This window comes from Saxophila tyrrhenica (assembly GCF_035928015.1).
Source record: "Saxophila tyrrhenica strain CCFEE 5935 chromosome Unknown scaffold_5, whole genome shotgun sequence".
NCBI classification, from domain to species: domain Eukaryota; kingdom Fungi; phylum Ascomycota; class Dothideomycetes; order Mycosphaerellales; family Extremaceae; genus Saxophila; species Saxophila tyrrhenica.
The window spans coordinates 1,278,052-1,302,574 of record NW_027041737.1 but is presented as its reverse complement, the minus strand read 5'-3'; the positions used below and the strand labels follow the sequence as shown (position 1 = coordinate 1,302,574).

The window sequence follows — 24,523 nt, the reverse complement described above, 5'->3', positions numbered from 1 at the left end:
TACCTCTCAGCCTCGCCTCGATTGGACTGCCGTGAGGAGTCATCGTCCAGGAAATGGTGAGGTCGAGTCCAGCGAATCACATGCTTTCAGTAGGAGATGAGTCGAGGGTGAATGTGAGAGTATTTGGCTTGTGTTCGGTTGGCCCGCATCAGGTGGCGCAGCACAGACCACCGCTTAAAAAGATTTCTGCGATTTAACACAGCCGACCTCTTCGCACCACGACCAACTTCACACACACCACAAACCAAAGACACCAAACCACAACTAGAACCACACGACTCTCAACTACGAGGGTTCGGTATCTAGTTTCTTGTACACCCAAAGCGACCGACCGGCGGAATCCAGCGAGGATCTCCACCGCTCTTCACCTCCACCAAACTTTCCACCCGCTCACAGCGCACCGCGTGTGAGCAGTGACCCAACACCGCAATCATGGCCGACAAAGGACTTGAGGACATCGATGCCAGTAAGACACCCTCTTCGTACATCGCTAGTGGAAGAGAGGAGGATCTCGTGAGCGGCAGCTGACACTCGCGCCACCTACAGCCCAGATCGAGTCCAACTACGATGAGACCACCGACAGCTTCGATGCGATGAATCTCAAGGCCGAGCTCCTGCGCGGAGTCTACGCCTACGGTTTTGAGCGCCCGTCTGCGATCCAGCAGCGCGCCATCATGCCAGTCATCAAGGGTATGCCCACCCCTCGGCGCTTTCACGTGCGCACGTCCTCACATTTTTCACAGGTAGCGACGTCATCGCTCAGGCCCAGTCTGGCACCGGCAAGACCGCCACCTTCTCCGTCTCCGTTCTCCAGAAGATCGACCCGAACATCAAGGCATGCCAGGCCCTCATCCTCGCACCGACCCGTGAATTGGCGCAGCAGATCCAGAAGGTCGTGGTGGCTATTGGCGACTTCATGAACATCGAGTGCCACGCCTGCATCGGTGGTACCAGCGTAAGAGACGACATGAAGGCCCTCCAGGATGGCCCACAGGTGGTGGTTGGCACGCCCGGCCGTGTCGCGGATATGATCCAGCGCCGTGTCCTCCGCACCGACAGCATGAAGATGTTCGTTCTCGACGAGGCCGATGAGATGTTGTCTCGCGGTTTCACCGAGCAGATCTACGACATCTTCCAGCTTCTACCTCAGTCCACCCAGGTCGTCTTGCTCTCAGCCACCATGCCTCAGGACGTGCTTGAGGTCACCACCAAGTTCATGCGCGACCCGGTCCGCATTCTCGTCAAGAAGGATGAGCTCACCCTCGAAGGTATCAAACAGTTCTACATCGCCGTCGAGAAGGAGGAATGGAAGCTCGACACGCTTAGCGATCTGTACGAGACCGTCACCATCACCCAAGCCGTCATCTTCTGCAACACGCGCAGAAAGGTCGACTGGCTCACCGACAAGCTCACCGCCCGCGACTTCACCGTCTCTGCCATGCACGGCGACATGGACCAGGGCCAGCGTGACGTGATTATGAAGGAGTTCCGCTCCGGCTCGTCTCGTGTCCTCATCGCTACCGACCTCCTCGCTCGCGGCATCGATGTCCAGCAAGTCTCGCTCGTCATCAACTACGACCTCCCGGCCAACCGCGAGAACTACATCCACCGCATCGGACGTGGCGGCCGATTCGGACGTAAGGGTGTGGCCATCAACTTCGTCACCGCCGATGATGTTCGCATGATGCGTGAGATTGAGCAGTTCTACAGCACCCAGATTGAGGAGATGCCCATGAACGTGGCTGGTAAGTCGAAGTCTGACTATGACAAGCAAGACATTGTGCTAACAAACTTCAGATCTCATCTAAGCGCAACACCCGACAAACACACATCCGTCCTCTCGACTGGCAGTTCCCGAAGCTCTGCATCGCCTTCGGGCACTTCTGCTGTCGGAGAGGGCACAAATCACTACCGAAAGTTATTGAGAACCGGCACTGAGGTGTACCGCTGGCGATCGAACGCGAGCAGTGCGCTATGGCTGGTGATGATGAGCATCTGCAGGGCAGGGGAGTTGGCAGCGACTGCTTTTTCCCCGGCACAGTGATGTTTCTGTTTCCTAGATCAGGTCCCAGGCGCGTGCTTCTTGCAATGAAAATGTTTATGCTTAGACTGCATTCAGATTGGGTCCGTAGGTTTTATGGAAATTGGTTGAAAATGATCTGTCCCACGTCTCCTTGTTGTGTTCTCGTGAGGAAGGCGCGATGCACGGACACGTTCTGCGACCTCACCTCATCTCCAATTCTCCATCCCTTTTCACACTCATATTCCACACTTCCAGGTTCATTCCGACATCAAATATACCACTGGACGGGAATTCACATCTCACCCTAAAACTGGCCGATTGAGCAGGCCGCGAGCTAAACACGCTAAATGCCGCGAGGCTTATAGAAAGAATGGCACCGCCACGCCCCTCATCACCAACCTCACTCCTCTGGGCCCACCAACTGAAACGCGAAAACGGCCACCTCCTCAAACGCATGCAGGATCTCGAAAATTCACACCAAACCCACGCCGACCGCATCAAGAGCGCCGAAACAGCGGCAAAATCCATTGCCAGTGGCGAAATCACCTCCCTCACGCAGCAGGTGAAAACCCTCCAGGACAAGGATTCTGGCCTAGAGAAACGTGTCGACGCCATGGAGCAGACCTTCACCAACAAGATCGACAACGTTGAAGCAGACTCCGAAGCCCTGACCATCCAACTCGCCTCCATCCAGCGCGCCGACCGCGTGGCGGACGTCGAGCGCGAGCAGACTCTGCAAAAGGACAAGGCTCTCCTCCGCCGAATCGCCGAAGTGGAGGAGGGGTTGCGCAAGTATGAGAAAGGTCTCGAAGCCGTCGGGAGGAAGGTCAATCATGAACAGGTGAGTCTGATTAAGGAGCAGTTGGTGGGGTTGACGAAGCGGGTCGAGAGTGAGGGGAGTGGGATGAGGTTGTTGGAGGAGAGTTTGGGAAAGATGCAGCGGGTGGTAGGGGATCTGAGGAAGGCGGTCGAGGGGTTGGAGACGAAGGCTGCGGAGAAGAGGGATAGTGCGAGGCCCACGACTGCTACTCAGGACGATGTGGAGGAGGAGGAGGATGGTGCTGCGCCTGCACCTGCGCCTGCCGCCAGTGTCAAAACCAAGTCACATCGCTGGTCTGGTGGTGGTGCGGATCGGGATATTGTCCAGACGGGCATCTCGCAGTTCGGCCTCCCAAAAGCTTTAGCAGCACCGAAGAAGGAAGCCGCTCCTGCGAGGAAGGCGCGAGCACCACCCAAGAAGCCGAAGAAGAAAGGCCCCGTGCCCAAAGCTCCGCTCACGCCGGGTGTCCGTAAATCGCACAAGTGGGGTGGTGGAGGCGCGGATCGGGATATTGTGGCGATTGGGGAGTCTGAGAGTCTTGGACGAGGCAAGCGCCAACGCTCGTCTGATGTGAGTGTGCCGCCGCCGAGCAAGAAAGCGAAGCAGGAGGTGGGTGGGAAGGCCGTTGTCAGGTCTGGGAGGGGATGGTATGAGGTCGTTCAGAGTTCGAGTCCGGAGGCTGAGGAAGACGGGTGAGACTTGCTCTTCATCCCTCGAGTGAGCGTATGCTGACATTCAGCCCCGGTAGATCAAGGAAGCTTCCAGCTCAGGCTGAGGCCGGGACGCAGACGACCGGTGCCAAACGACGCAGCCTCTTTCCAACGCTCCGAGGGGACGAAGCGGACCTAATCGTGGAAGGAGGCGGAACCAGGCAGACGAGGGGCCAGAGGCAGACCCAGATGGCGGTCAAGGTGGAGGACGAAGACGAACCTAAGCAGAAGGCTGTATCTGACACGGGACTCGGTAGACGCGCGAGGGCACAAGTGTTCAGCTCATCTGGCAACTATGGGCAGGTCGTTGGGAGGAGTAGGAAGAGTGATCCGGGAGTGAGCAGGCCGCAGCCGAGAAGGACGATTCCGCAAGATGATTGAATGTGTTGACGACAGATGTGTGGAAAGGAAGTGTCGGCTTTGCTTGAGGATGAATTGCTTGTAACCATACGACAGACGATGGCTGAATTGCGCATAGATACCCAGCATCTGTATTCATAGCCTGTACTCATAGCTTTCGACCAGTCCACTCAGGACTCAAGTCTCAGCATACTCATAATCACCACCCCGATCCTTGACCTCCACCCTCATCTTCGCCTCCTCAACCTCCTTTCCCCCAATCCTCATCCCCGCCTCCATAACATCCCCCGTCACTACGGGGCCCACCCCCTTCGGCGTCCCCGTCAAGACGATATCCCCTTGCTCCAACGTCATCACCTTGCTAATATCGCTTAACTGCCTCGGAATCTGAAACAGCATCAACTCCGTCGAATCCTGCTGCTTGACATCCCCATTCACACTCAACCACAGTTCCACATCATGCGGATCCTTAATCTTCTCCTTCGCAATCGGCCCCGCCAGCGGCAAAAACGTATCGAACCCTTTAGCAATACTCCACGGATACCCCTTCTTCTTCGCCTCGTTCTGGACGTTGCGCCCGGTCATGTCGATGCAGAGGAGGTAGTGGGAGATGGCGTCCTGCCAGCTGGCGTCGGATTCTTTCAAGTCGCGCACGGTTTTGCCGATGACGAGGCCGAGCTCGATTTCGAAGTGTAGCGTCACGCCTGAAGGGCGCAGGACGGGGCCTTCGCTGGGGAGGAGGATGGAGGAGGAGGGTTTGAGGAAGAAGAAGGGTTGTTTGGGGCGTTGATTATTAAGTTCTGTGACGTGGTCGGCGTAGTTGCGGCCTGCATCTTCATCAGTTGTTGATCCTCCAAGGGTTGAGTATGGTTGGTATACCAATGCATATCACCTGTTGTTCGCTTTAGTCAGTGTTGTTGTTGCAGGTTGAGTGAGGAATTGGACTCACCTTGCGGCAGTTACTTCTAATGGATGCTAAGGTGGCCATGTTGGACGATTGACTTCAAAATGCCTTGCTAATAAACGACCTGCGAGGTCTGGAGTTGAAGCCATTGTATACTGCTTCGTCTCATATGCCCTACTCAATTGCCGGAGCGACACCGGCGGACCAAAGCTCGCCCAAACTGGCACAGGTCGTCGGCTAATCCGGATCTAAGAACAACCTCGACTTCATATGTCTTTCTTTGGCTGCCATTTAAGTTCCTCGACACTGGACGGCTTGGGATACGGCAGAGCATTGGTTGGACATGTGAAAGAGGCGGCACCATCAACCCGACCTTTCCCCGTTGCTGCTTTACGTCCCGGGCAGCAAGGCTGAGTTCCTTCTTTCGACCCTCTGTCAACAACCCAGGTCACAACACATCATTTCAAGGCGTACGCACGCGGTGCAAAATGGCCGAAGATCCAGTTGGCCATGGACGTTCAAGGTCACTACGAACCGCTACCGAGACGTCTGGGACCAGATGGCTTCAGGCTTCTCGACCTACAGCCTGGGCAGCCAGGAGATCCAGTATCCTGTCGACTTCGCACCGTCCTGCTACCAGACCATCGTGACAAGACCCGACCTGTGGCTTCTGAGGCTGTGAGCTATGCCTGGGGACCAGAACAACCTCAGTTTCCCATCCGCTTGAACGCCCAGCCTCTCTACGTCCGGGAGAATCTATGGCGGTTCTTGCGGCAGCGGAGGCATCCTACCCAGGGTATTACGCTCTGGATAGACGCCCTCTGCATAGACCAGTCTGACCCCGACGAGAGAGCTCGTCAAGTCCAGTTGATGGACGAGATCTACAAGGGTGCTGATCGTGTTCTGGTCTGGCTCGGCGTAGCCGATGCCGATAGCCTGACGGCAATCAATGTGATGAAGATCGTCGCTGAGAGAACTCTGACTGTGGCCAGAGTTACACATTCAGACCGACAGGCCTCGTAGGCGATGGGCAGTGATTACCGGTTGAGACGACATCGTGATTGTGATTGACACTGATCTGGCTATCGTGAAGAATGCATGGTGATTAACGAAGCCAAGGTGTCGTGAGCTGTCGGCTGTCAGCTCGACTGGATGGCGGCTGAGATGTCCTCATCCACGGTCAACTTGATTATACCTTTACAAGTCTTGACAACTCGATACCTAGCTGACGTACTTCTGAAGCTTCTGCGCTCGACGATACCGTCCCAGTATCAACCAGATCTCTCCCCGTTGTTACTGCTGTACGTAGACCTCGTACACTCGCTCTCCCCCTCATCCACATGCCGACACAGCGTAACATACCACTCCTGACATACCGGCCGCTTCACCACGACCTCATAACCCGGCAACTCTGGCGCCGGAACCTCGATCAATGCCCTCGCCCTGTTCGCCGGAAGCAGCTCGTACGAACCATCCCTGAGATCCACCACCAAACCCTCCGCCTGATCGTACGCAACAGGCTCATCTCTTAGCCAGAACCAGCGACTTTCACGACAGCCGAGGAACTTCCTGACGGCCTTAATGACGGAGAGCCCAGGCCAGTAGTACCTGGTCCCATCGTCGGCAGTCATCTGCTCCGTTGCTCGCGGACAGGCCATCACCAGGCCCTGGCGAGCGATGTTCCGATCCAGGTCCATCGCCGACTGGGAAGTAGACTGCAACGCAAGATATGCAACCGGCCTGCGCCACGGGGGTCGGAATCTCTGGAGGCTTTGGTTGAGGATGGTCACTCACTGTTCCAACATACGGTATCGTCTCTAGATCCGTCTCTGCGCCACTCACTTCGTCTGGCCCTGCCGCTCTGTACCTGAAGACTTTACCGTCGCCTTCGGCAACGTATCTCAACTTCGGCGGCGCTGTCAACATGGCGACGAGCAATACTGGCGATGTGCTCGTAACAGCACTTCAACGAAGTCCCTGTTGTCGTACATCCTTGAGAGACGTCCTTTGCATTGTCTCTACGCAGGCCGCTCAAGAGTCTTCTCGCGGAAGCGCTGTAGGCTGTGAAGTGTTTGTCCATTGTCTCGTGTTCGATCGAAATAGGCTTGACTAGAATGTTTGCGACACGCCGTTCGGTAAGTTGCTGACTTCGACTTACCCTGCCTCTTCACCTCGTCGCAATGCGTAGAACCCCCGGAACCGTCACAATACCATGCACCCCCTCGACACCCTCATTCCCCACCACTATCGTTGTAGGCAGATCCTTTACACTCCTTCCCGTGTCGACAAACCTTCACCAACCACTCGCCCCCCCTTCTCCCCTTCTCCACCTTCTTAAACCCCTCCATCTCCCGCGGCGGTATCCCATCCCCAGTCCTCTCCTAATCATACCCAATCATCCGCGCGCTCCGGTCCCTCAAATCGATCACAAAGCCCTCCGCCCGCGTATCAGCCACCGGCTCATCCCTCAGCCAAAACCACCGACTCTCCCTACAACCCAGGAACTTCCTGACAGCCTGTACGACGTACGTCCCCGTGAACCGCAACACGCGCCCATCGTCACCGACCGCTTTGTCCGTAGCGCGCGGACAGCACATTTCCAACCCCTTCCTCGCCACCGCGCGGTCCAGGTTCCAGTCATGCCGCAGTTCGTAGTCAAGCAGACGTTGCAAGACTTTATCGCGGAGCTGATGGCATTCGGTTTCGGTAGCTAGCATTGTGCAGCGCCTGTTCTTGCCTATGCAGACGAGGGCGGAGATGTGGGCGAGGAAATGGCTGCCATGTTCGTCGCCGAGAGGGAAGGAGACGGCTAGGCAGGATATGCAGCCGGCCTGTTCTCCCTCAGGCCCAGTTAGCGCATGTGCTCTCTTGCAGCAATTTCTCCTGCGGCAATTCAAGAGAGTGAACTTACGTGTTCCGATGCACGGTATGGCGTTGAGCAGGTCCTCCTTATTAGCAGGCCCTTGTGGCGGAATAGGACGGTAGTGGAAAGTCCGTCCGTCCCATTCGTGGACGTAGCGGAGTTTCGGTCGTGCTCCCAGCATTGCCATGCGCGGTCCCAATGGTGTTTCCTACAGGAGAATCTCATCACGACCGTGAGGCCGTCGAAGCTTAAGAGACTCTCCATCGCATTGTCTCATTTCTAGACCGTCAAACATGGGTTGCGACTCGAAGCTTCCAGCAGACCGGAGAAGGCGGATTTTCCATTGTTCCTATCCGCTTACCAAGGACGGGATTGGATTTGTCCTAGGCGGAGTAGCAAACCATCTGATCAACAGTCTCCCCTTCGTCTCGAACGTGCTCTCAAAGCCTGGAGCCTTTCTGTTCGAGCCACGATCGTAGCCCTGAGCGGATCAGATCAGCCCCATCGAAGAGCGCCTACCAGCTGGTGCATGCTGGCACGGGCGAAAAGCGCCCATACGGCTTCCTGCGACGGTGGCGTCAGAGCTGAAATCCAACGCTATGGTGATGGGGGTAAATGTCAGATGTATCTTGTCGACGTCAATTCACTCTTCATCCACACTTCAATCGCATGCCATCATCGCTTGATGAGATCGCTGCTGAAATGCGCTCGTTCGTTGAATACGGCACGCAGAAAGACACCTTGCTGTGGTATCCGAGCGGTGGGACTCCCATGCACTCCTCCGGGAAGTCGTACAGCTCGTCCTTCGACAGATCCGTCCGGCGCATGGATTGCGGTGGCTCGGAGTACGCCGCCATGGCTTTGCCCGCGTGCTGTGAGCGTGTGGTGATGTTGTGGTAGGGCACTTCGTTGCTAGAAATCATGCTGACAAAGGTGTTGAAGAAGGGAATGCTCTACGAGCGCAAAGGCGCGTGCTGCTGACGTGCTGTTGCGTGTCAAGAGAGAAGGTTGTGGAAGTGCAAAGATCAAGACACGCAGCCCCTTCTTGTTCTCCATGTCCAACGCAAGGCTCTGGAAGTCCTGCACCGAGCGAGGACGACGAAGTGGTGTGCCGATGTGCGTGCCGGTGCGAGTTGCATTGGTCCCCAGCTCCTTGTGCAGCTTGTTGAGGCCTTGTCCATGCGGACACACTCTCTCTCCGTCTCGCCAATGCGCTGGTTCCTCAAGGCCTCATCAACCTCAGCCAAGTACCCGTTGTACAGCGTGCAGACGTGCCCGACGCACAGCTGGATGGGTGAAAAAGCCAACTTGGACTCGGACGGTGCAGGTTCATGGGCAGTAAATAGGATAGGCTGACCTATCTTCAGTTGCAGCCGCTGATGAAGTTTTGCTTGCCCCTTGCCAACGACGGCGAAAGCATAGGGGACCCGAGAGACCAGAGACGCATTGAAAAGCATTCCTTGGCCAGACAGACGAAAAAGTGCCAGCGCAGGCCACGGTCCACGTTTTCCATATACTCATCCTACTACCATCCAGTCTAATCTACTCATCTTCCCCAATACAACGCACGCTCAACCCCTCCTCTGCTGCCCCTGTCCCCCCTGCCCAAAATACGCCGCCCCATACGGCTGCTGATACACCTGCTGCTGTCCACCCGGCGTGAAACCCTGACTAGGCGTATAAAACCCATGTGACCCAGGACTCGTCGGCTGTCCAGGCGAGTAGACCTGCCCTTGCCCTCCCATCCCCTGACCCGCCCACTGTTGTTGAGGTCCAGGCGAGTACGCCCCAGGCGCTTGCCACGAGTTCCGCTGCTGCACGCCTGGCCTCGCGGTGACATTACCGGCATATTGCTGCATCCCCGGATCCACCATCCCGTTCTGCGCGACCACACCCTGGTTCCACTGCATTCCCTGCTGTTGCTGCTGCTGCTGCCACTGCGCCTGCATCATCATCATCCTCTGCTGATGCGCCAACACCTGCACCTGATAAACCTGCTGCGCGTCCGCCTCCCTCGCCGCCTGCGCGTCCGCCTCCGCCCGCAGCCGCCCCTGCTGCCGTTCCAGAATAGCCTGTTGCACCGCGGCGCTATTCCTGCCCTCTCTCGACGCAGCCTTGTCCCTCTCCCTTGCCGCGACGTAGGCGAGCATACCCGGTTGCTCCGGGTGTTGCTGCTTTGCAGGCAAGTTGAGTAATGGGGTGCCGGTGGCGCGGGAGACTTGCATCTGCTCTCTCGCGGACAGGTTGTGCCCTCCCATGTCGAGGTGGGCGCTCGGACCGCGTGAGGCAGGGCGGTCGGGGGTGGGTGTGCGTCTGGCTTGCTGGGTCCAGTCGCCGGATAAGGTACGGCCGGGTGGTGGAGTTTTGGTGAGGCGGTTGCGCTGGCCTTGGGCGCTGTTGGAGCGGCCGTGGAAGAGGTTAGGGAGGCCTTTGCGTTGGGGAGCGACGTATTGGGGTTGTTGTTGTGCCATTGCGGCGCGTTGATGGACCCATTCTTCTGGGGTGACGCTGGTCCTACTGCGGTGGAGTTGGCCTGGGCCGGGAGATGTTGAGGGTTGCCAGACCATGCTTGATCGGTTGCCTGCGGTGTCAAAGTCGGGCGTGAGACGTCCAGGCGAGGCGCCCGCTTGCCACGCCATGCTCGACCGTTCTCCAGCAGCTCCAAACTCAGGCGTCATTCGTCCCGAACTAGGCGTGGTCCTCTCACCACTGCCGAAATACGAAAGCCGTTTGCCCTCGCTCGGACTTGGCCGCGGGCTGGCTCCAAGCGCGCCACTCATCATACTAGCAAGACGATCTGCCGACCGCGAACGCCTCTTGTACGCCATGTCGCCCGGAGTCATCGTGCCGCTGGTCCCGGGCCGAGAGCTAGGCTTGTAAGCATACGTCGGCCCAAAGTCAACGCCAGGAATCTCGCTCGACTGAGCAGCCTGATCCGCCTCCCAGGTGTCGAGCCTACCGGCACCTCCAGAACGCGGGTCAACCGCGGGAATGCCAGGGTCACCGACAGTTTTCAGTTTGCCAGCTCGTGGACGCTCGAAGGACTGTATCGGTCCTTTCGCCGAGTGGTTGCTGATCGTGCTCGCGTAGTCCGGCACAGAAGAAACGGTCGTCATGGTAGCGCTGCGGCCGTCAGGCTGATTCAAAACTCGCTCAAGCGCTTCTTCGTCGATCAGCCCGCCCGCCCAGCTCTCGTCATTAACAGGAGATTCAGGCGAGCTAGGGTCGGACATGGCCTGCTCAGACGGCATCGGAGGAATAGGCAGCGATTTGGGCACCGGCTTCCTCGCAATACTACGGCTCGAGTGTAGCGGTACCGGAGGCCCCGGTCTCCCATCCTCACCAGACGACGTTTCACCCCTCTCATCAGCCGGCGGAACCTCATGCACCCCATCCAAAGCCGGCGCCGCCATCTGCACCGGCGACTCAAACGTCTGCGAATCATCACCCACATACGGCGACCCGGGGATCGTGCTCAGGCGCTGTCTTGGGTCGCGTTGCTTCCTGTTTACTATGCCTTGCGAGCGATCAGCAGGCACCTCGAGACTCGCGTTTGTGTATGGTTGAGACGCTACCGTGTATTGTTGGCGCTGCTGCACGTCACCGTTCCAGGTCTCTTCGTCGGGAGTGCGGCTGTCGGGCGTGCCGTCGCGGCGCGAGGCCTCTTGCATCTGGTACAGGGTGGCGGCATCGACATTCGAGTGCGCTCTACGCAGCTCGGGAGCCGCCGTAGGCCTGTGGCCTGGACGGGCGTTGGGCGAGTGGACGAACGCTGGGGGAGCACCCACAGGCGCCGGTGGCTGCAACATTGGGTCGGCTGCTCGGTTCGGCACCACTTGATTGTCCAGCGTTCGCATGGTCGGCACTTCAGCTCCGGACTCTATCCGCTCAAGCTTAGTGCGACTGGTAGATGCTGATGCAGGACCATAAGATGGCGCAGCGAGCATACCGCCATGTGCAGGAGGTGGAGGTGGCAAGTCGTCTTCAGCCGGTCTTGTGGCTTCGTACGACAGTCGGGATGGCGTCTCCGTCTGATACTTCTTGTAGCCGAGCGCCTCCGACATTGAACGCTTGTGCGGGCTTGAGTATGCGCTCGGCGGCGCAGAATCGGTGCGTGGAAGTGGAGCGCCATTGGGCGGTCCTCCGGGCGACTGAGATCGAGACCCTGGTGTAGAGTGCGCATTCTCATCATCTCCAAAGCGGACGCCCATCGGTGTCACCGACGTTCTGCTCGTTGTATTACGACGGCTAGTCTGTCGGCTGGCTGGCGGACCATCTATGCCTTGCGATACACGTGAAGCGGTCATCTTCTTCATTTCGAACCTCCACTTCCTCTCGCTCCACGCGTGGCTGCCCTTGGTGTGAATCAGACTCGACACATCCAAATTGTCAAGGTAGCCATATCGACGATTGCTTGGCATGGCGAACATGAGCCCACGCTGGTCCAAGGTATCCGCAATGAGCTTGGTAGGCCGTCCGTAAAGCGCAAAAGTGTCGTAGACTGGGAAGAGCCACCGAAGCATCATCTCGAAGCCAGTCACTGCTGCGTGCACCTCTGGCATGACGAAGACGAAGCCTTCAGTGGTGCTCTCAGGAGACATATGCATGGTGACTTGCCCTTCAAGCTTGACCAGAGTCGACTGATCGATCAGTGGCTTCGACTGAGGATAGATGGCGTATGCTGCGTAGGCATCCGTGACCGTAGCAATCGGCCTCGTCTTCTTCGTGACCTTCCTCGTGTCGTAGAACTTGATATCACCCGTTGGCAGTCTCTTCTCTCCGCGATCGTATGCTGATGACTTCTTGGACAGCTTGTGTGCTTTGCTGTACTCTTTCTCGTCTGGCGGATTGATGACACACCAACATCTTCTCCACGGCGTTCCTGCGCCAAACCTGACACGAGCCCAATCTTCGTGAGCGAACTGTGTTCGAAACATGATCTGCTTGATGTTGTTTAGATACCGTCCTTTGCCGGCTATGAGTGAGCCGGTGTATGCTTCCTGCAGTGAAGAATGCTCGAACATTGCGAGCCTGATGGCTGCCGTCCATTGTGTGAGGGAGGCGAGGTTGTTGAAGTGCAAGAGGTAGCGGTTGTTGGCCGCAGTTGAGATGCTGAGTACGTTCTGGAGATTTCCTCCCTGATATCCGCTCATAGGAAGGTTCTCGATCTAGTACTTGTTAGCTATTGTGCGATTTACCTCAGAGATGGTTATAAGCTCACCATCTTAATCGAAGCATCGCTCAGATTGATGAAAGTCGGTATAACCGAATCATCCGCCGCAGCCACGTCCAAGGCAGTCGCATCCCACAATGACAGCACCGTTCCAGTGAGCTGAGCAAAACATTCCACCCAATTCCTCTCTAGGCTCGGCCTCCCTCTGGCGTCCAGATCGTGGAGCTTCAAAAAATAGCCCTCCAAGTATAGCTTATTACTGTGGCTGTTCAAAAAGCTGAAGATGGGCGCGAGTTCGGGCGGGGTGTCCTGGGCGACCTCCACCTGAGGCGGGTTGTACGTCTGTATCATGCTCATGGGTCGAGGCGGCCTCGAATCTCCTCGTGCTCTTGATGGGGTGCCGGCGGGGGAGCCTGGTGATTGCTGGCCTGCACCATCTAGTTTTGCGGCTGAGGCTTGAGGGGTGGCCGTGTCGATGTCGGCCGGTCGTCTGCCAGCTGCCAGGTTGTCCGTCGAGGCTGTTGTTGTCTTTTCGGGGTCTGCAGTGGTAGGAGATCGCGGACCGCCGAATGTCGACATAAACGACAATACTATTGGGAAATGCTTGTCAGCCATGGTGTCCTTCACGTGCCGTGGAAGGGCGACGCAAGGGATGGGCTCGTCGGGAGCGGCCCTGAGTTTAGCTTCTTCTTGAACGTACCTCGATTGCGAGGCATCTTTGCTGGGCTTCTCTAGTAACACCTGTGGCACAACGTTCCTGGCCCCAGAGCGGATAGCCGCGTCGTCCTCCTCTTCTCAGCAGTCAATCGGGGCGCAGCACTCTGTGCGTGGTTGGACGACGTCGTCTGGCGTGGGTGGTGAATGGGGGTATAACAGATGCAAAAGTGAATGTACAAGAGACGACTGGACAGTCTATGGGGGAGGCAAAAGGACGAGTGGTCAGTAGCGAAAGACGGAGGCCCAGGCCTTGGAGGAAATATTGGTTTGGCTGCTGCTGCGGCTCGTGACGATCGATCTCCGCGAAGCAGCGGCAATGACGAAGCTGAAGCCAAGCAAATGCTATATTCCACTCTTCTGTCTCACCACCAGATTGCTCTTCAACGGTCAATCGAGCGATGGACGATTCATGGAATGGATAGGGGCTGCTGTGACGTCCATTGAGATCTGTCAGCGAGGCGGTGGAGCGTCTGACAAGGCCATTGGGAATGATTTCGATTTCTTCACGACCACATGTGCGGACAACCTTCGCATCCGCCACGCGCCGGAACGCCTGGCCCAGTCCCTGCTGACGACGCTACACATGGAAGATCTCAGAGCTTGATGCCACCTCCGAGGGCTCGCTCTCGCTCGCGCGCTCGGCGGAGTTGATACGCAGAGTAGATTGGCAGGTGCAAAGTCGCCTGCTCTCAGTCAATTAGGCACCGGTAGAGGCTCGTCCCCAAGATCACTCTCCTTCATGTGCATCTCATGTGAACTGCGCAGCACCGTCAAAGGGCTCACAAACATTCATCGAAATCTGGCCTGCGCATCGTTGGTTGATACCTGAGCGTTGGCCCATGGGCTTGTTTGCTCGTCCTCATTCTCAGGTGTGCTATCATCGTGTTGCGAACCTATCCAACCAGCCGGCACACCATCAAATTGCAACTGTTGTCCCTCGTGCAAACAGAAGAACTTTCATACTGCCGGTGTAGGTAGTTTTGGTGTTCAAACTCCCGCGGCCTCGGTCTGCTGTCTCCTCTGCCAAGACCTTCCCCAGACGGGCTTTGAGTCAAACGCGCTTCAGCGCGTGGACTTCACTTCACTTCCGCGTTGTCACGTCCTTATGAGCTGCTGCGGCTCGTGCAACCCAGGCAAATCCAGTGAATGGGTTGAGAGCTGTCTCTGACACACACTCTCACGTGTAAAGGCGATTAGCACCTTGGAGCAAGACAGCGCCCGGCCGAGCCACCTTCTCCCACCGCGTCCACCAGCCTTTGCGCCGAAACGAAAAGCGCGCTCGTACTCCCTCGACTGCCTCCACCACCATATGCAAAAACTTCCCCACCATGGCGCGCACAAAACAAACCAGCGTCCGGAAACCTGCCGCAGCACCGTTGACAACCCATAAAACTGTATCCCAATCGACGAGCCCACCACAAAGCAACAAGGCACAAACAGGGAAGAAAGTTCCCAGAGCCAAAGCCGAGCCAGCAAGCACACCACGAAGCAACAAGGCATCAGCAGCAACAGCCAAATCACCCTCGCAGCCCTTAGACCTCTCAGACGACGACAGGCAGAGACTGAAGGAGTGGCTTGATAAGAGCGAGAGACCGTTCAGCGTCGCGACCACAGCACTCTCAAAGAAGAGGAAGAGACAGTCAGGCGAACCACAACCCGCGCAGACGGACCTGTACGAAGATAGGTTGAATGTGCAGTATGAGGTGAAGCCGAAGAATAGCTGGGACTCGCTTAGGCGGTATAAGAAGTTCACTGGTATGAATACCTATGCTCCCCGATTACAAGGCACACCACTGACGATGTTTCTCAGTCGGCTCGGAATCTATGGCAGTCGGCCAAGTCATTCTCGTCAAGCACGACGACTCGGAAGAGGCCAAAATTGACGTTGGAGCACAATGGAAGGGCAAGGTGCTCGAAGTCCGTGCGCTCGACTCGGAACACGTCTACCTCCGCGTCGCATGGCTGAACCGGCCTGAAGACTTACCTGGCGGTCGCAAAGCCTACCATGGAAAGAATGAGCTCATCCCCACCAACCAGATGGACATCATTGATGCGATGTCCGTGAACGGAAGCGTGGAGGTGATGTTCTGGAACGAAAAGGACGACGAGAGTTCGTTAATGAACGAGGAGCAGTATTTCTGGCGGCAGACGTTTGATTACGCGAACACAAAGACGTTTTCGGTGAGTCGGACTTGGGTGAGTTTAGCGATCAGGACGAAGTTCTAAATGTTCGAGCAGAAACTACGGCAGATATGCGTGGACTCAGCACCGCAGAACCCGGACGAAATGATCGTTCAGTGCGGGAATAAGGAGTGTCGGAAGTGGTTGCACGTCAAATGCATCGCTGAGGCGGCGGTGGAGGAAGCTGGTGAGTCTCATCCTTCCAACTTACCATCTATTATACTAACACTACCGAAGCCAGCGAGAAGAAGAAATCCAAAAAGGCCAAATCAAACTCCGTCTCCACCAGCACCAAATCCTCCACACAATCCTCAGCTATCGCTGTAGCGGAGAAAAACGACTACCGCGCTGAAGTATTCGTCATGGGCACTCCAAACGATCCGAAACTTGTGCCCGCAGATACGACGGAGATTGCTATGTTCCTCCCAGATGGGAAGAAGCTGACGAAGGCTTTGGGATGTCTGTTCTGTGGGGTGGAGATTGAGTGATGGCAAAGTGGTGGGGAGACTGTACATGGTTGTGAGGGGATATTTGAGCGCAGGCGCTTGGGACTGGCAAGTTGAGTGTATCAAGGGAGCATGTTCAGAGGGTAGAAGATGGGAAGCGATGGTGTTTGGTAGGTGGTATGCACAGCGTGGATGTACTGATGATTAATGCGAGTACTTCTCACAGACTAGAGTGCTTACTTGTTTCATCTCGATTGCACACACACCCGCTTCTACAATCGTTCTGCGCAAGCGAGCCGCCCACCTGCACGCCCAAACCTGAAGCATATGCAAGGTACAGGAGATCCCGCATTCAACCACACCTCACCCCGTCAGATCTTCGAGAACAAAGCCCCTCGGAAAACTCTAACCCAACCACCACCGCTCGCGCCGAAAGTCTCTACATAGTACAGTACAACAAGGTACGCACCGCGAGCGGGATGTGGGTCGTGGACCATTGTTCGATTGCTACCTTACATGTACTCTTCCATCGGCATTCGTCATATGCGACTTGTGCATGTGCTAATGCCGTTCAATCTCACGTTGCAGTAGTGCATGGGTTCCTGCATAGGGGAGTGCATGAACGACCTGCGATGATTTGGTGGGAGCGGAGGGGAAGCCGCACCGCGCCGGTAGTTCTACTTTGTTGCATCCTCTGGACTTGGTTTCTTGATTCCATAAGGCACTTGTACATATCTTGACCACATCGCTCACTCACGCTCACTGTCGCTCTCGCCTACCCGGCGATATTAGTCTGTCCCTACCGGTTTCTTGTTGGCGATACTTCGGTCGTTGGGAGAAGGAAGCGAGATAGCCCCGCTGTTGCGGACGATATATCCAACCGACCTCACGTCCTGCTTTTGAGCGCAACACGGTAGCTAGGGAGCGCTCGCACTGAGATGGCGGAGGAGAAGCCTTCGGTGCTGATTATCGGAGGGTTGGGTACGTCTCCCCACCACAACACCACTACATCTTCCCGCGTAGCAAGCCATTGACAGAATTCGAAAGGATACATCGGCCGCTTCCTCGCAACCCACATCCACACGCACGCCCTCGCGTCCACGCTCCGCGTCATCGACAAGCAGCTCCCGCAACTCGCCTCCCTCGCCCCCGAACACGAACCCGCCTGCTCCCCCAACTTCCTACAAGCCGACGCCTCGCGCGAAGCCTCGCAGGCTCGCATCTTCGATCTTCCACCAACCGCTTCTGGCGCACAGCGGCAGTTTGATTATGTGTTCAACTGCGGGGGTGAGACGCGGTTCTCGCAGGAAGATGAAGTGTACAAACTCCGCTCGTACCAGTTGAGCTTGACCGTGGGGAAGGAAGCGGCGAAGAGGGGGGTCAAGGCGTTTGTCGAGTGCAGTACGGGACAAGTGTATAATCCCTCGCGGAGCCCGCAGAAGGAGACGGATAAGACGAGTAAGCCGCACACGAAGCAGGCGAAGTGGAAGTTACAGGCCGAAGAGGATCTGGCGAAAATCCCCGGGCTACGGTTGGTGGTGTTGAGACTCCCGCATGTATATGGACCGTACGCGGGACGCTGGCTAGGGACGCAGTTGGCGCTGGCGAGGGTGTATCAGAGCCGCGAGCCGAAGGAGACGATGAAGTGGCTGTGGAGCAGCGAACTACGGACAAACACCCTCCACGTCGAAGACACCTCGCGGGCACTCTGGATGGCGGCCGAATGGCGTTCCAAAAACGACCGTCTCCCCTCCGGCCACTCCGGCCCCACCGACCGCATCGTCTTCAACGTCGTCGACCGCGGCGCGACCTCGCAAGGTTCCATGGCCGCGATAATCCGACAGATCTTCAACATCGAAACAGGCTTCCAGAATACTCTCGTCAACGCCTTCGCGAAGATGAATCTGGAGCATGTAGTCGATGACGTGAACGACGACACGCTGGACGACTGGGCGGACCTGCAGGAAGCGGCGGGTGTGCGGGATAACGGGAGTCCGTTGAGTCCGTTTATGGAGAAGGAGTTGCTGCGGGATGCGGATTTGAGCGTGGATGGGGGGCGGTTTGAGGGGGTGGTGGGGTTTAGGTGAGCTGGCTTTTTCTCTTCGATCTGAGGTTGGGAATGGGGGTGTGGGTGCTAATGCTAATGTTGGGGATGACAGGCCGCTGCACGAGAAGATATCGAAGGAGGAGGTGCAGGAGGTGATTGAGAGTTATAGGCGGATGAACTGGTGGCCTTGACCCGAGCAGACGCTTGCGGCGGCGGCGGCGGCGGCGAGGCGATACGGTACTTTTCGAATTGGCCACACTTTGCATAGCGTGCTTTTGGAGGAAAAGGGAAAGGGTTGGTCAACAGCAAACCCTGAACTCCCGTGATGTTGATGTTTTGGTTTTTTCTAGCGTTTGCATGATGTGCATGGATGTTCGATGAGACGAGCGAGACGGCTGAGTTTTGTACTGTTTGTATAGGGGTTTTGTTCAAATACTACTTTGCCCTGTATTCTGTACTGGATTTTGACTGCTTGTTTTAGACTGGAGGCATTGGTGTCGCCCAGCAAACACTCGTGTCACGTGCTGGTGATGGTGATGGGCGATACGAGGACTAGGCGACTATCAGTTCGGTTTTTTTGGGCTGCTGGACCAGCGGTGGTGTGTACCGAAAGCGAAGTACCAGAGGCATATTGGACTTGGAAGATGCTGGTGTGGATCTGGAGGGCCGGGAGGGCATGCAAAAGCCGTTGACCTTCGTTCGCAGAGAAGCGCGTACTCAATATTGGGAGAGCTCGGTGTCACCGTCGACGTACACATCGTACGATCCTGCAACGAACATCGTGCCGCTACATCGCCATCCAATGCAATCCGGCGCCTGGAGTAGGATGGAAAACCGTGCGCACGTAGATTTACTCAAAGCGTCAGTTCATCCTCATACATAACCAACCTCCGTCCCAAGAAGCACCAAGCCGCCCTATACACACCCTTCGTCACACTACTTCCACTCAGAGCCTCCCAGCCTTATGCGCCTTATGCATCCTCAGATGCCTATGCCTCGTTCCCCTCTGCACCGGCGCGCCGACCACGTACGCGCCACGTCCAGTATCGTGCTCCTGACCCCAGTTGCCTCCAGATTGCCATGGCTGGTCGCCACCCCATGTGTGGCTCGCGTGTGGCCAGCCGCCCCAGGACTCTTCTGGGGGACTGCTGGGTGCGGCGGGTGCGGAGCTGGCAGCAGGCGCTGAGCTTGGTGCGGGGGCGGCGGAGGTTGGGCCGGGAGAGACCATGACGCCGCTGCTGCCGACGACTGGCGCCCAGCCGGATGGCGAGGAGTAAGGGGCTGTAGATGAGGCGTTAGTCTCGTGTATTGTGAGCGGTGGGACGCGATGGTACGAACCTCCAGAAGGAACAGTGACGAACGAGCTCTGCGCCTTGCTGCTCGGTGCTGCTGAGGGAGCAGGAGCACCCCAAGACCCAGGAGCGGACGCCGATGGCGCGCCCCAGGCGGTAGCAGAAGGTTGACCGTGGGATGCCGGCACAGAGGTAGATGGGGCAGCAGAAGGCGCCGGCTCGCTAGGCGAGCTCTCACCGCCGTTGTTCTGGTAGACCTTGAGCGCTTTCACTGACCAATAAGCGTCCTTGAACGCCTCCGGGTTGTTCGCGACGTAGTCGTTGCAAGTATTCGCCTTGGACGAGCATGTGCTGTCCGACCAGGTCGCGCCGGCCCAGTCGCCGCAGAAAGTGGTGTCGAAGACAATCTGTTGGTTTTTGAACGTGGAGGAGAAATCGCAGCCGCCTTCGAACTTGGCCATGGGCTCACCCCAGGACGAGGGGTCGGGCGAATCGCTGTTGATGTCGGATGGGATGGAGTTGCGGGGGAAGAAGTAGACGGCGATGGAGCTGCCTGTCCATTCGGTAGCGTAGACGCCGCCGCCGTTTTGGTTGAAGCCGGCGCCGTAGGTGTTGGTGTCGCTAGTCGTGATGCCGCAGCCGGCGTTCTTGTCTTGGCCTTGGGCATTGACGTCGCAGTTGTCGGTCTTGATGGTGCCTGTGAATGCGGAAGAAGTGGCAGAGTTCGAGCAGCCAGGACCGGTGTGGAGGGTCATGGCGTTGGAAGATTGATCGTTGACTCCCTCGATGATGTCGATCTCGCCTTGACTTGGCCAGTCGGGACCAACCATCCAGAAGGCCGGCCAGGTGCCGCAGATGCCGCCCGGCATGTGCTCGAGGTCGAGTATAACAAGGCCGGACTGGTAAGACTTGGTGCTGGTGAGACGGACGCTTTGGCGTCCCTCGTTCTGCACGGCGGTGTGATTTACACCCATGTAGATCTTGCCTCCATCGTTGTTGATGAGGCCGGTACCCTGCGCAGTACCTTGATCCACGTAATCGACGAAACCATTCGTCGGGTCAGCGTCGTCCCAGAAGCTGAACTGGCCGAAGAAATCGCCAGACATGTAATCATCTTCGCAGGTGTAAGCAGCCCAACCAGGGGCGCTCGCCATAGCGATGGTAAGGAGTGTGGTGAAATGCATCTTGCTTGTAATGAATGACTAGCGATCAACGCTGGATATGGCAAGAGAAAGAAGAGCACAGCTCTGGACGACTGAGAACAGCAGAAACGACGAAAGATCGGTGGGAGAGGAAGAGATGGGAGAAACGCGAGACGCTTTCTGCAGTTATACAAACCTTCGCACGACTCCTGACGAGGAGGTAGGACAGTGGAGCAGACGGGCAACGCGGCTACAGCGACACACACCACCTGGCTGCACCGACTGATGGGTGGCCTGCGTCTTCCATTCGTGGTGCTTGCATCGTTTCACAAGGCGTGCGGGTGAGCCGAGGCCCTGCCCGTTTGAACTTCAGACTCCCTGGCGGCGCTCAGCAGATCTTGTACTAAGCTGAAGACGAACGGGGATGCGTCGAGGAAAGATGCAGGAACCCGTTCGGGTGGTTGTTCCTAGATCGCCAACACCCATGCTGAGTGGTCGGGCGGAGTGCTGTCCAAGGAAAAGGCGGTTTCGAGACCGGGTTTGGCAGAGCGGCAGCCGTTTGCAAGATCTCGACGGCGACATGTCTCGAGCCAATGCGGGCGTGGCAGCTGGGAGTTTCTCGACAGGTCATCACGGAGAAGGGAGAGAAAGGGAGGTTTGCTCCACCGAGTCGATGTCTGAAGAGCGTGCATCTGATTTGTCCGAGGCTTCTGCAGGGGTGTGAATTCGATCGCGCTAAACCACTCCTGACTGTCGATTGGTGGTTGTTTGGTATTTCGAAACACGACTTCAACGCCTGTGTCACAGCCTCTTTTCCACGCTGACAACCTGGACAACTACTTGCTTAGAAGAGGCATATGTCCTTCGCTTCGAGACGTGATATGTAATTTGAGGGTGCCGCCATTGAACCATCGTCTCAAGAGATTTCCAAATCACCAGGGTGGCTCACATCCATCAATACGTGTATGAGAAGAAAGAGCACAGCCCGAACATGCTCTGCAGGCCGGTGCACTGTCTTGATTCTTTCGCACCCTCCACATTCCGAGGTCGTATCTGTGGCGATGCGTTGGCGTTGAAGCTGGTGATGTCCAATATCTTGCGGCACGCGGCTGGCCTTTCCTCTTCATGATGGAGGTATTACTCGCGTTCATGGCCCGAAGCCCACCAAGAACAACACCACTATAGCAAACCATCTTGCCAGCCACGGAGCACTCGTATTGGACCCCGAGCGCACCGTCGTTGTTGTCGGTGTGCTCGTCGCCGAAGACGCTGGTCCTGGTGGTGGGGCAGAAACATAAGTGATCTCCGGCAAGCTGTCACTGCTCGATGCAACATTGCTCGAGACGTGACCATGCTCAAGCATCCTCGTAGTCGTTCCATCCACCCCGACCCCCGGCCTCCCGCTCACACTAATCATCCTCAGCGTCGTCCGATCGCCTCTATCCCCAACCGTGATAGGCTTCCCATCAGCCAACGTGGTCCCGTGGAGGACGAAGTTCCCATCCGAGGCTTTTGTGAACGCTAACGGGTCAGCGTCGGAAGTGGTTGGTATGAGAGGCACAGTAGTTGTCGTGCCGATGGCGATGAAGGTGCTTGAGCTGGCGGTAAGCATGCGAAAGGTGACGGGGCCGTCGTTGTCTTCCAGAGTAATGGGTGAGCTAGGTGCGAGAGTTTGGCCGGAGACAACGTATTGGGTTTTGCTGTTCAAGCTGACAAGATCGCTAGTCGTTGGTGCAATGTTTGTCCGGCTCTCTAGGCTCGCCTCTTCGAGTGTGGTGGTTGAGGTATGGTTGTAGACTACGAATGTAGATCCTGCACTTTCGTATACACTGACGATTGCGGTAGCTGCTCCATTCCCGATCGTCTTCTCTTCGCCAGGCTGTAATGTGTGCTTACCAATGATCACTCCTCCGTCTGAAGTGATCGCATGAGGAGCAGGCATCTCGTCCGGTAGACTTTGCGATGTCCACCGACTGTCATTTTCTGTCCCATGTGTCGTTCGTGACGGCGAAATAGGAGTTGTGTCGGTGGGGCGAGGACCTGCTCGGGAATGGCTTTCCACAGCTGTAGATGCTGGATCAGGAGACCATGAGGCACCCGCGTTCGAATTCTGCGCGGTCCTCTCGGAGGTATCGCTGTCAATGCGGGTTGAAGTCGACGCTACATTGCTCACCTTGGAGGCGTTGTTATCCAGGGAGTGCGTGCTGTGCCTCGTGTGATGCGTTGGGCGAGCTTTCAAGCCTGACTTCACAATAGTAGCAAGTGGATCAATCGGTGCCACAACCTCCGCTGAGGTCAACGAGGAAGCCTTCGGATACCAAGTTGCCTCTGGTCCAGTCACGGCCAACGAGGGTGATGCTTTCGGCAAGTCTGGATCCGCAAACGTCGACACACGGGCTTCCACTGCCTTCGGTGTAAGAGCTATCGGCGGATCGTAGCTCGAAAGATGTCAGCAATCTCCATACAAATGGACTGGGTCAGACACCTACAAGCCTTCGAGCGCCAATCCACACCCAGCCCACTCTGGATCAATCGTCCTCACCTGCTCCGGCACTTTCAACGTCGGGAACCACTGCGTGTTATAGATCGTCGGACACCCAAATACATAGCACTCCGGCTGCATCTCGTACTGCCACGCCGGCGGCGGGCGAAGCAGATCCGTGTAGTTCAGCTTCCCGTAACGGTACGCGGGCTGCTTAAGGCCGATGTCGATTTGGGTTGAGAGCTGGTCCGGTGGCATGGCGAGGAGAGTCCCGGTGTGACGGGCGCCGACTTGGAGGCAGGTGTTGGAGGCGTAGATGGTGGGGAGGTGGATGTAGACGGTGGGGGAATAGAGAGTCGTGCCATTGAGGATGGTTGAGCGTCTGGTCGTGGTATCGGAGGGACCGGCGGTCTCTAGAGGCCAGAAGTAAAGGTCTACGGTGCCGCCGGTTATGGTGCATTGACCGCAGTCTGTCGATGACTTGACTGACATCGTCTCGAACTTGCAGTTGGGTGTCGGTCCAGTGAGCTGGGTAATTGTGTAGGCGTTTGAGTCGCTGGGGATTGTGGTTACTGTTACTTTCTGTATCGGCGAGCCAAGGGCATATACCGGCGTGATCGTCGTCGGAGTGATATGGTTGCTTTGCCATCGTCCGAAGCCAGAGCTCGCGGTGCTGAAGCTAGTGTATACTTCGATCGCCGTGGTAGTCCTGCCTCCCGCACCTATGGTGCTAAGGACAGTAGACCATGCGGGTCCTGGCGTGCTAAGGCCATTGCGCACGTTCGAGTATGACATCCATGAAGGGCTGCATGTCCTGACAATAGAGCTCACTACTTGAGCACATGCCGGGTCGCCGGGTTGGCAGAATGCTGTGCATGGCCAGTCTGGTTCGGAAGCACAGTAGGAGCTCCAAATGCCAGGTGTGTCGGCGGTAGTATTCAATGTGAGTTGCGATGTTGTTTGTGTGATAGTAGGTGAAAGGATAGACGATGTGTTGGTAAAGTTTGGTGCAAAGTTGTCAGTGCTGGATGAATGCGACGCCAAAGTTGATTGTGCAAAGGTGACGGGAAAAAGGTGTAGAACGAATGCAATGTTGAAAAGACAGTACATATCGAATGAAGGATCGATCAAATGGTAGGAGCAGACATCATGAAGAGCAGACCAGATTTTTGTTCAATGAGCAGCGTGTTGACGCCCATGCGGCACAGCATTGATTGACCCGGGTTGCATTCGGTATGGTACAAATGCCTGAATTGCTCGATGCCCGGAATGATGAGTGTCCGATAATGGAACAACAATATTCGTGGATCTGGACTGAGCAGGTTTGCAGTGTAGCGGCCATGGCGGCAGACCGATGCATGTT

General features: G+C 56.7%; 11 protein-coding genes across 11 annotated transcripts; 5 read left to right on the top strand and 6 right to left on the bottom strand.

Annotated features, from left to right (window-relative positions):
• Window positions 1-432: 432 nt before the first annotated feature.
• TIF1 (translation initiation factor eIF4A) lies at window positions 433-1,808 on the top strand (the record flags this gene model as incomplete). The annotated part of the gene is made up of 4 exons (XM_064801182.1): window positions 433-466; window positions 547-690; window positions 744-1,745; window positions 1,798-1,808. 4 exons carry the CDS (start codon window positions 433-435, stop codon window positions 1,806-1,808), a joined length of 1,191 nt encoding a protein of 396 aa, XP_064661133.1.
• Window positions 1,809-2,393: 585 nt separating this feature from the next.
• LTR77_003926 (uncharacterized protein) lies at window positions 2,394-3,934 on the top strand (the record flags this gene model as incomplete). Its single annotated transcript, XM_064801181.1, has 2 exons — window positions 2,394-3,535; window positions 3,592-3,934. 2 exons carry the CDS (start codon window positions 2,394-2,396, stop codon window positions 3,932-3,934), a joined length of 1,485 nt encoding a protein of 494 aa, XP_064661132.1.
• Window positions 3,935-4,090: 156 nt separating this feature from the next.
• LTR77_003925 (uncharacterized protein) lies at window positions 4,091-4,901 on the bottom strand (the record flags this gene model as incomplete). The annotated part of the gene is made up of 3 exons (XM_064801180.1): window positions 4,091-4,740; window positions 4,793-4,805; window positions 4,863-4,901. The coding sequence occupies 3 exons, from the start codon at window positions 4,899-4,901 to the stop codon at window positions 4,091-4,093; spliced, it is 702 nt and encodes a 233-aa protein (XP_064661131.1).
• A 426-nt stretch (window positions 4,902-5,327) lies between these two features.
• Window positions 5,328-5,840, top strand: LTR77_003924 (uncharacterized protein; the record flags this gene model as incomplete). Its single annotated transcript, XM_064801179.1, has 1 exon — window positions 5,328-5,840. One exon carries the CDS (start codon window positions 5,328-5,330, stop codon window positions 5,838-5,840), a length of 513 nt encoding a protein of 170 aa, XP_064661130.1.
• A 248-nt stretch (window positions 5,841-6,088) lies between these two features.
• Window positions 6,089-6,743, bottom strand: LTR77_003923 (uncharacterized protein; the record flags this gene model as incomplete). Its single annotated transcript, XM_064801178.1, has 2 exons — window positions 6,089-6,532; window positions 6,612-6,743. 2 exons carry the CDS (start codon window positions 6,741-6,743, stop codon window positions 6,089-6,091), a joined length of 576 nt encoding a protein of 191 aa, XP_064661129.1.
• Window positions 6,744-7,198: 455 nt separating this feature from the next.
• Window positions 7,199-7,861, bottom strand: LTR77_003922 (uncharacterized protein; the record flags this gene model as incomplete). Its single annotated transcript, XM_064801177.1, has 2 exons — window positions 7,199-7,626; window positions 7,729-7,861. The coding sequence occupies 2 exons, from the start codon at window positions 7,859-7,861 to the stop codon at window positions 7,199-7,201; spliced, it is 561 nt and encodes a 186-aa protein (XP_064661128.1).
• Window positions 7,862-9,251: 1,390 nt separating this feature from the next.
• On the bottom strand, window positions 9,252-13,468 carry LTR77_003921 (uncharacterized protein; the record flags this gene model as incomplete). The annotated part of the gene is made up of 2 exons (XM_064801176.1): window positions 9,252-12,848; window positions 12,902-13,468. The coding sequence occupies 2 exons, from the start codon at window positions 13,466-13,468 to the stop codon at window positions 9,252-9,254; spliced, it is 4,164 nt and encodes a 1,387-aa protein (XP_064661127.1).
• A 1,430-nt stretch (window positions 13,469-14,898) lies between these two features.
• On the top strand, window positions 14,899-16,239 carry LTR77_003920 (uncharacterized protein; the record flags this gene model as incomplete). The annotated part of the gene is made up of 4 exons (XM_064801175.1): window positions 14,899-15,325; window positions 15,381-15,751; window positions 15,809-15,938; window positions 15,989-16,239. The coding sequence occupies 4 exons, from the start codon at window positions 14,899-14,901 to the stop codon at window positions 16,237-16,239; spliced, it is 1,179 nt and encodes a 392-aa protein (XP_064661126.1).
• Window positions 16,240-17,135: 896 nt separating this feature from the next.
• LTR77_003919 (uncharacterized protein) lies at window positions 17,136-18,284 on the top strand (the record flags this gene model as incomplete). The annotated part of the gene is made up of 2 exons (XM_064801174.1): window positions 17,136-17,178; window positions 17,245-18,284. 2 exons carry the CDS (start codon window positions 17,136-17,138, stop codon window positions 18,282-18,284), a joined length of 1,083 nt encoding a protein of 360 aa, XP_064661125.1.
• A 906-nt stretch (window positions 18,285-19,190) lies between these two features.
• On the bottom strand, window positions 19,191-20,690 carry LTR77_003918 (uncharacterized protein; the record flags this gene model as incomplete). The annotated part of the gene is made up of 2 exons (XM_064801173.1): window positions 19,191-19,525; window positions 19,583-20,690. The coding sequence occupies 2 exons, from the start codon at window positions 20,688-20,690 to the stop codon at window positions 19,191-19,193; spliced, it is 1,443 nt and encodes a 480-aa protein (XP_064661124.1).
• A 1,135-nt stretch (window positions 20,691-21,825) lies between these two features.
• Window positions 21,826-23,955, bottom strand: LTR77_003917 (uncharacterized protein; the record flags this gene model as incomplete). The annotated part of the gene is made up of 2 exons (XM_064801172.1): window positions 21,826-23,116; window positions 23,168-23,955. The coding sequence occupies 2 exons, from the start codon at window positions 23,953-23,955 to the stop codon at window positions 21,826-21,828; spliced, it is 2,079 nt and encodes a 692-aa protein (XP_064661123.1).
• Between the last annotated feature and the right edge of the window lie 568 nt (window positions 23,956-24,523).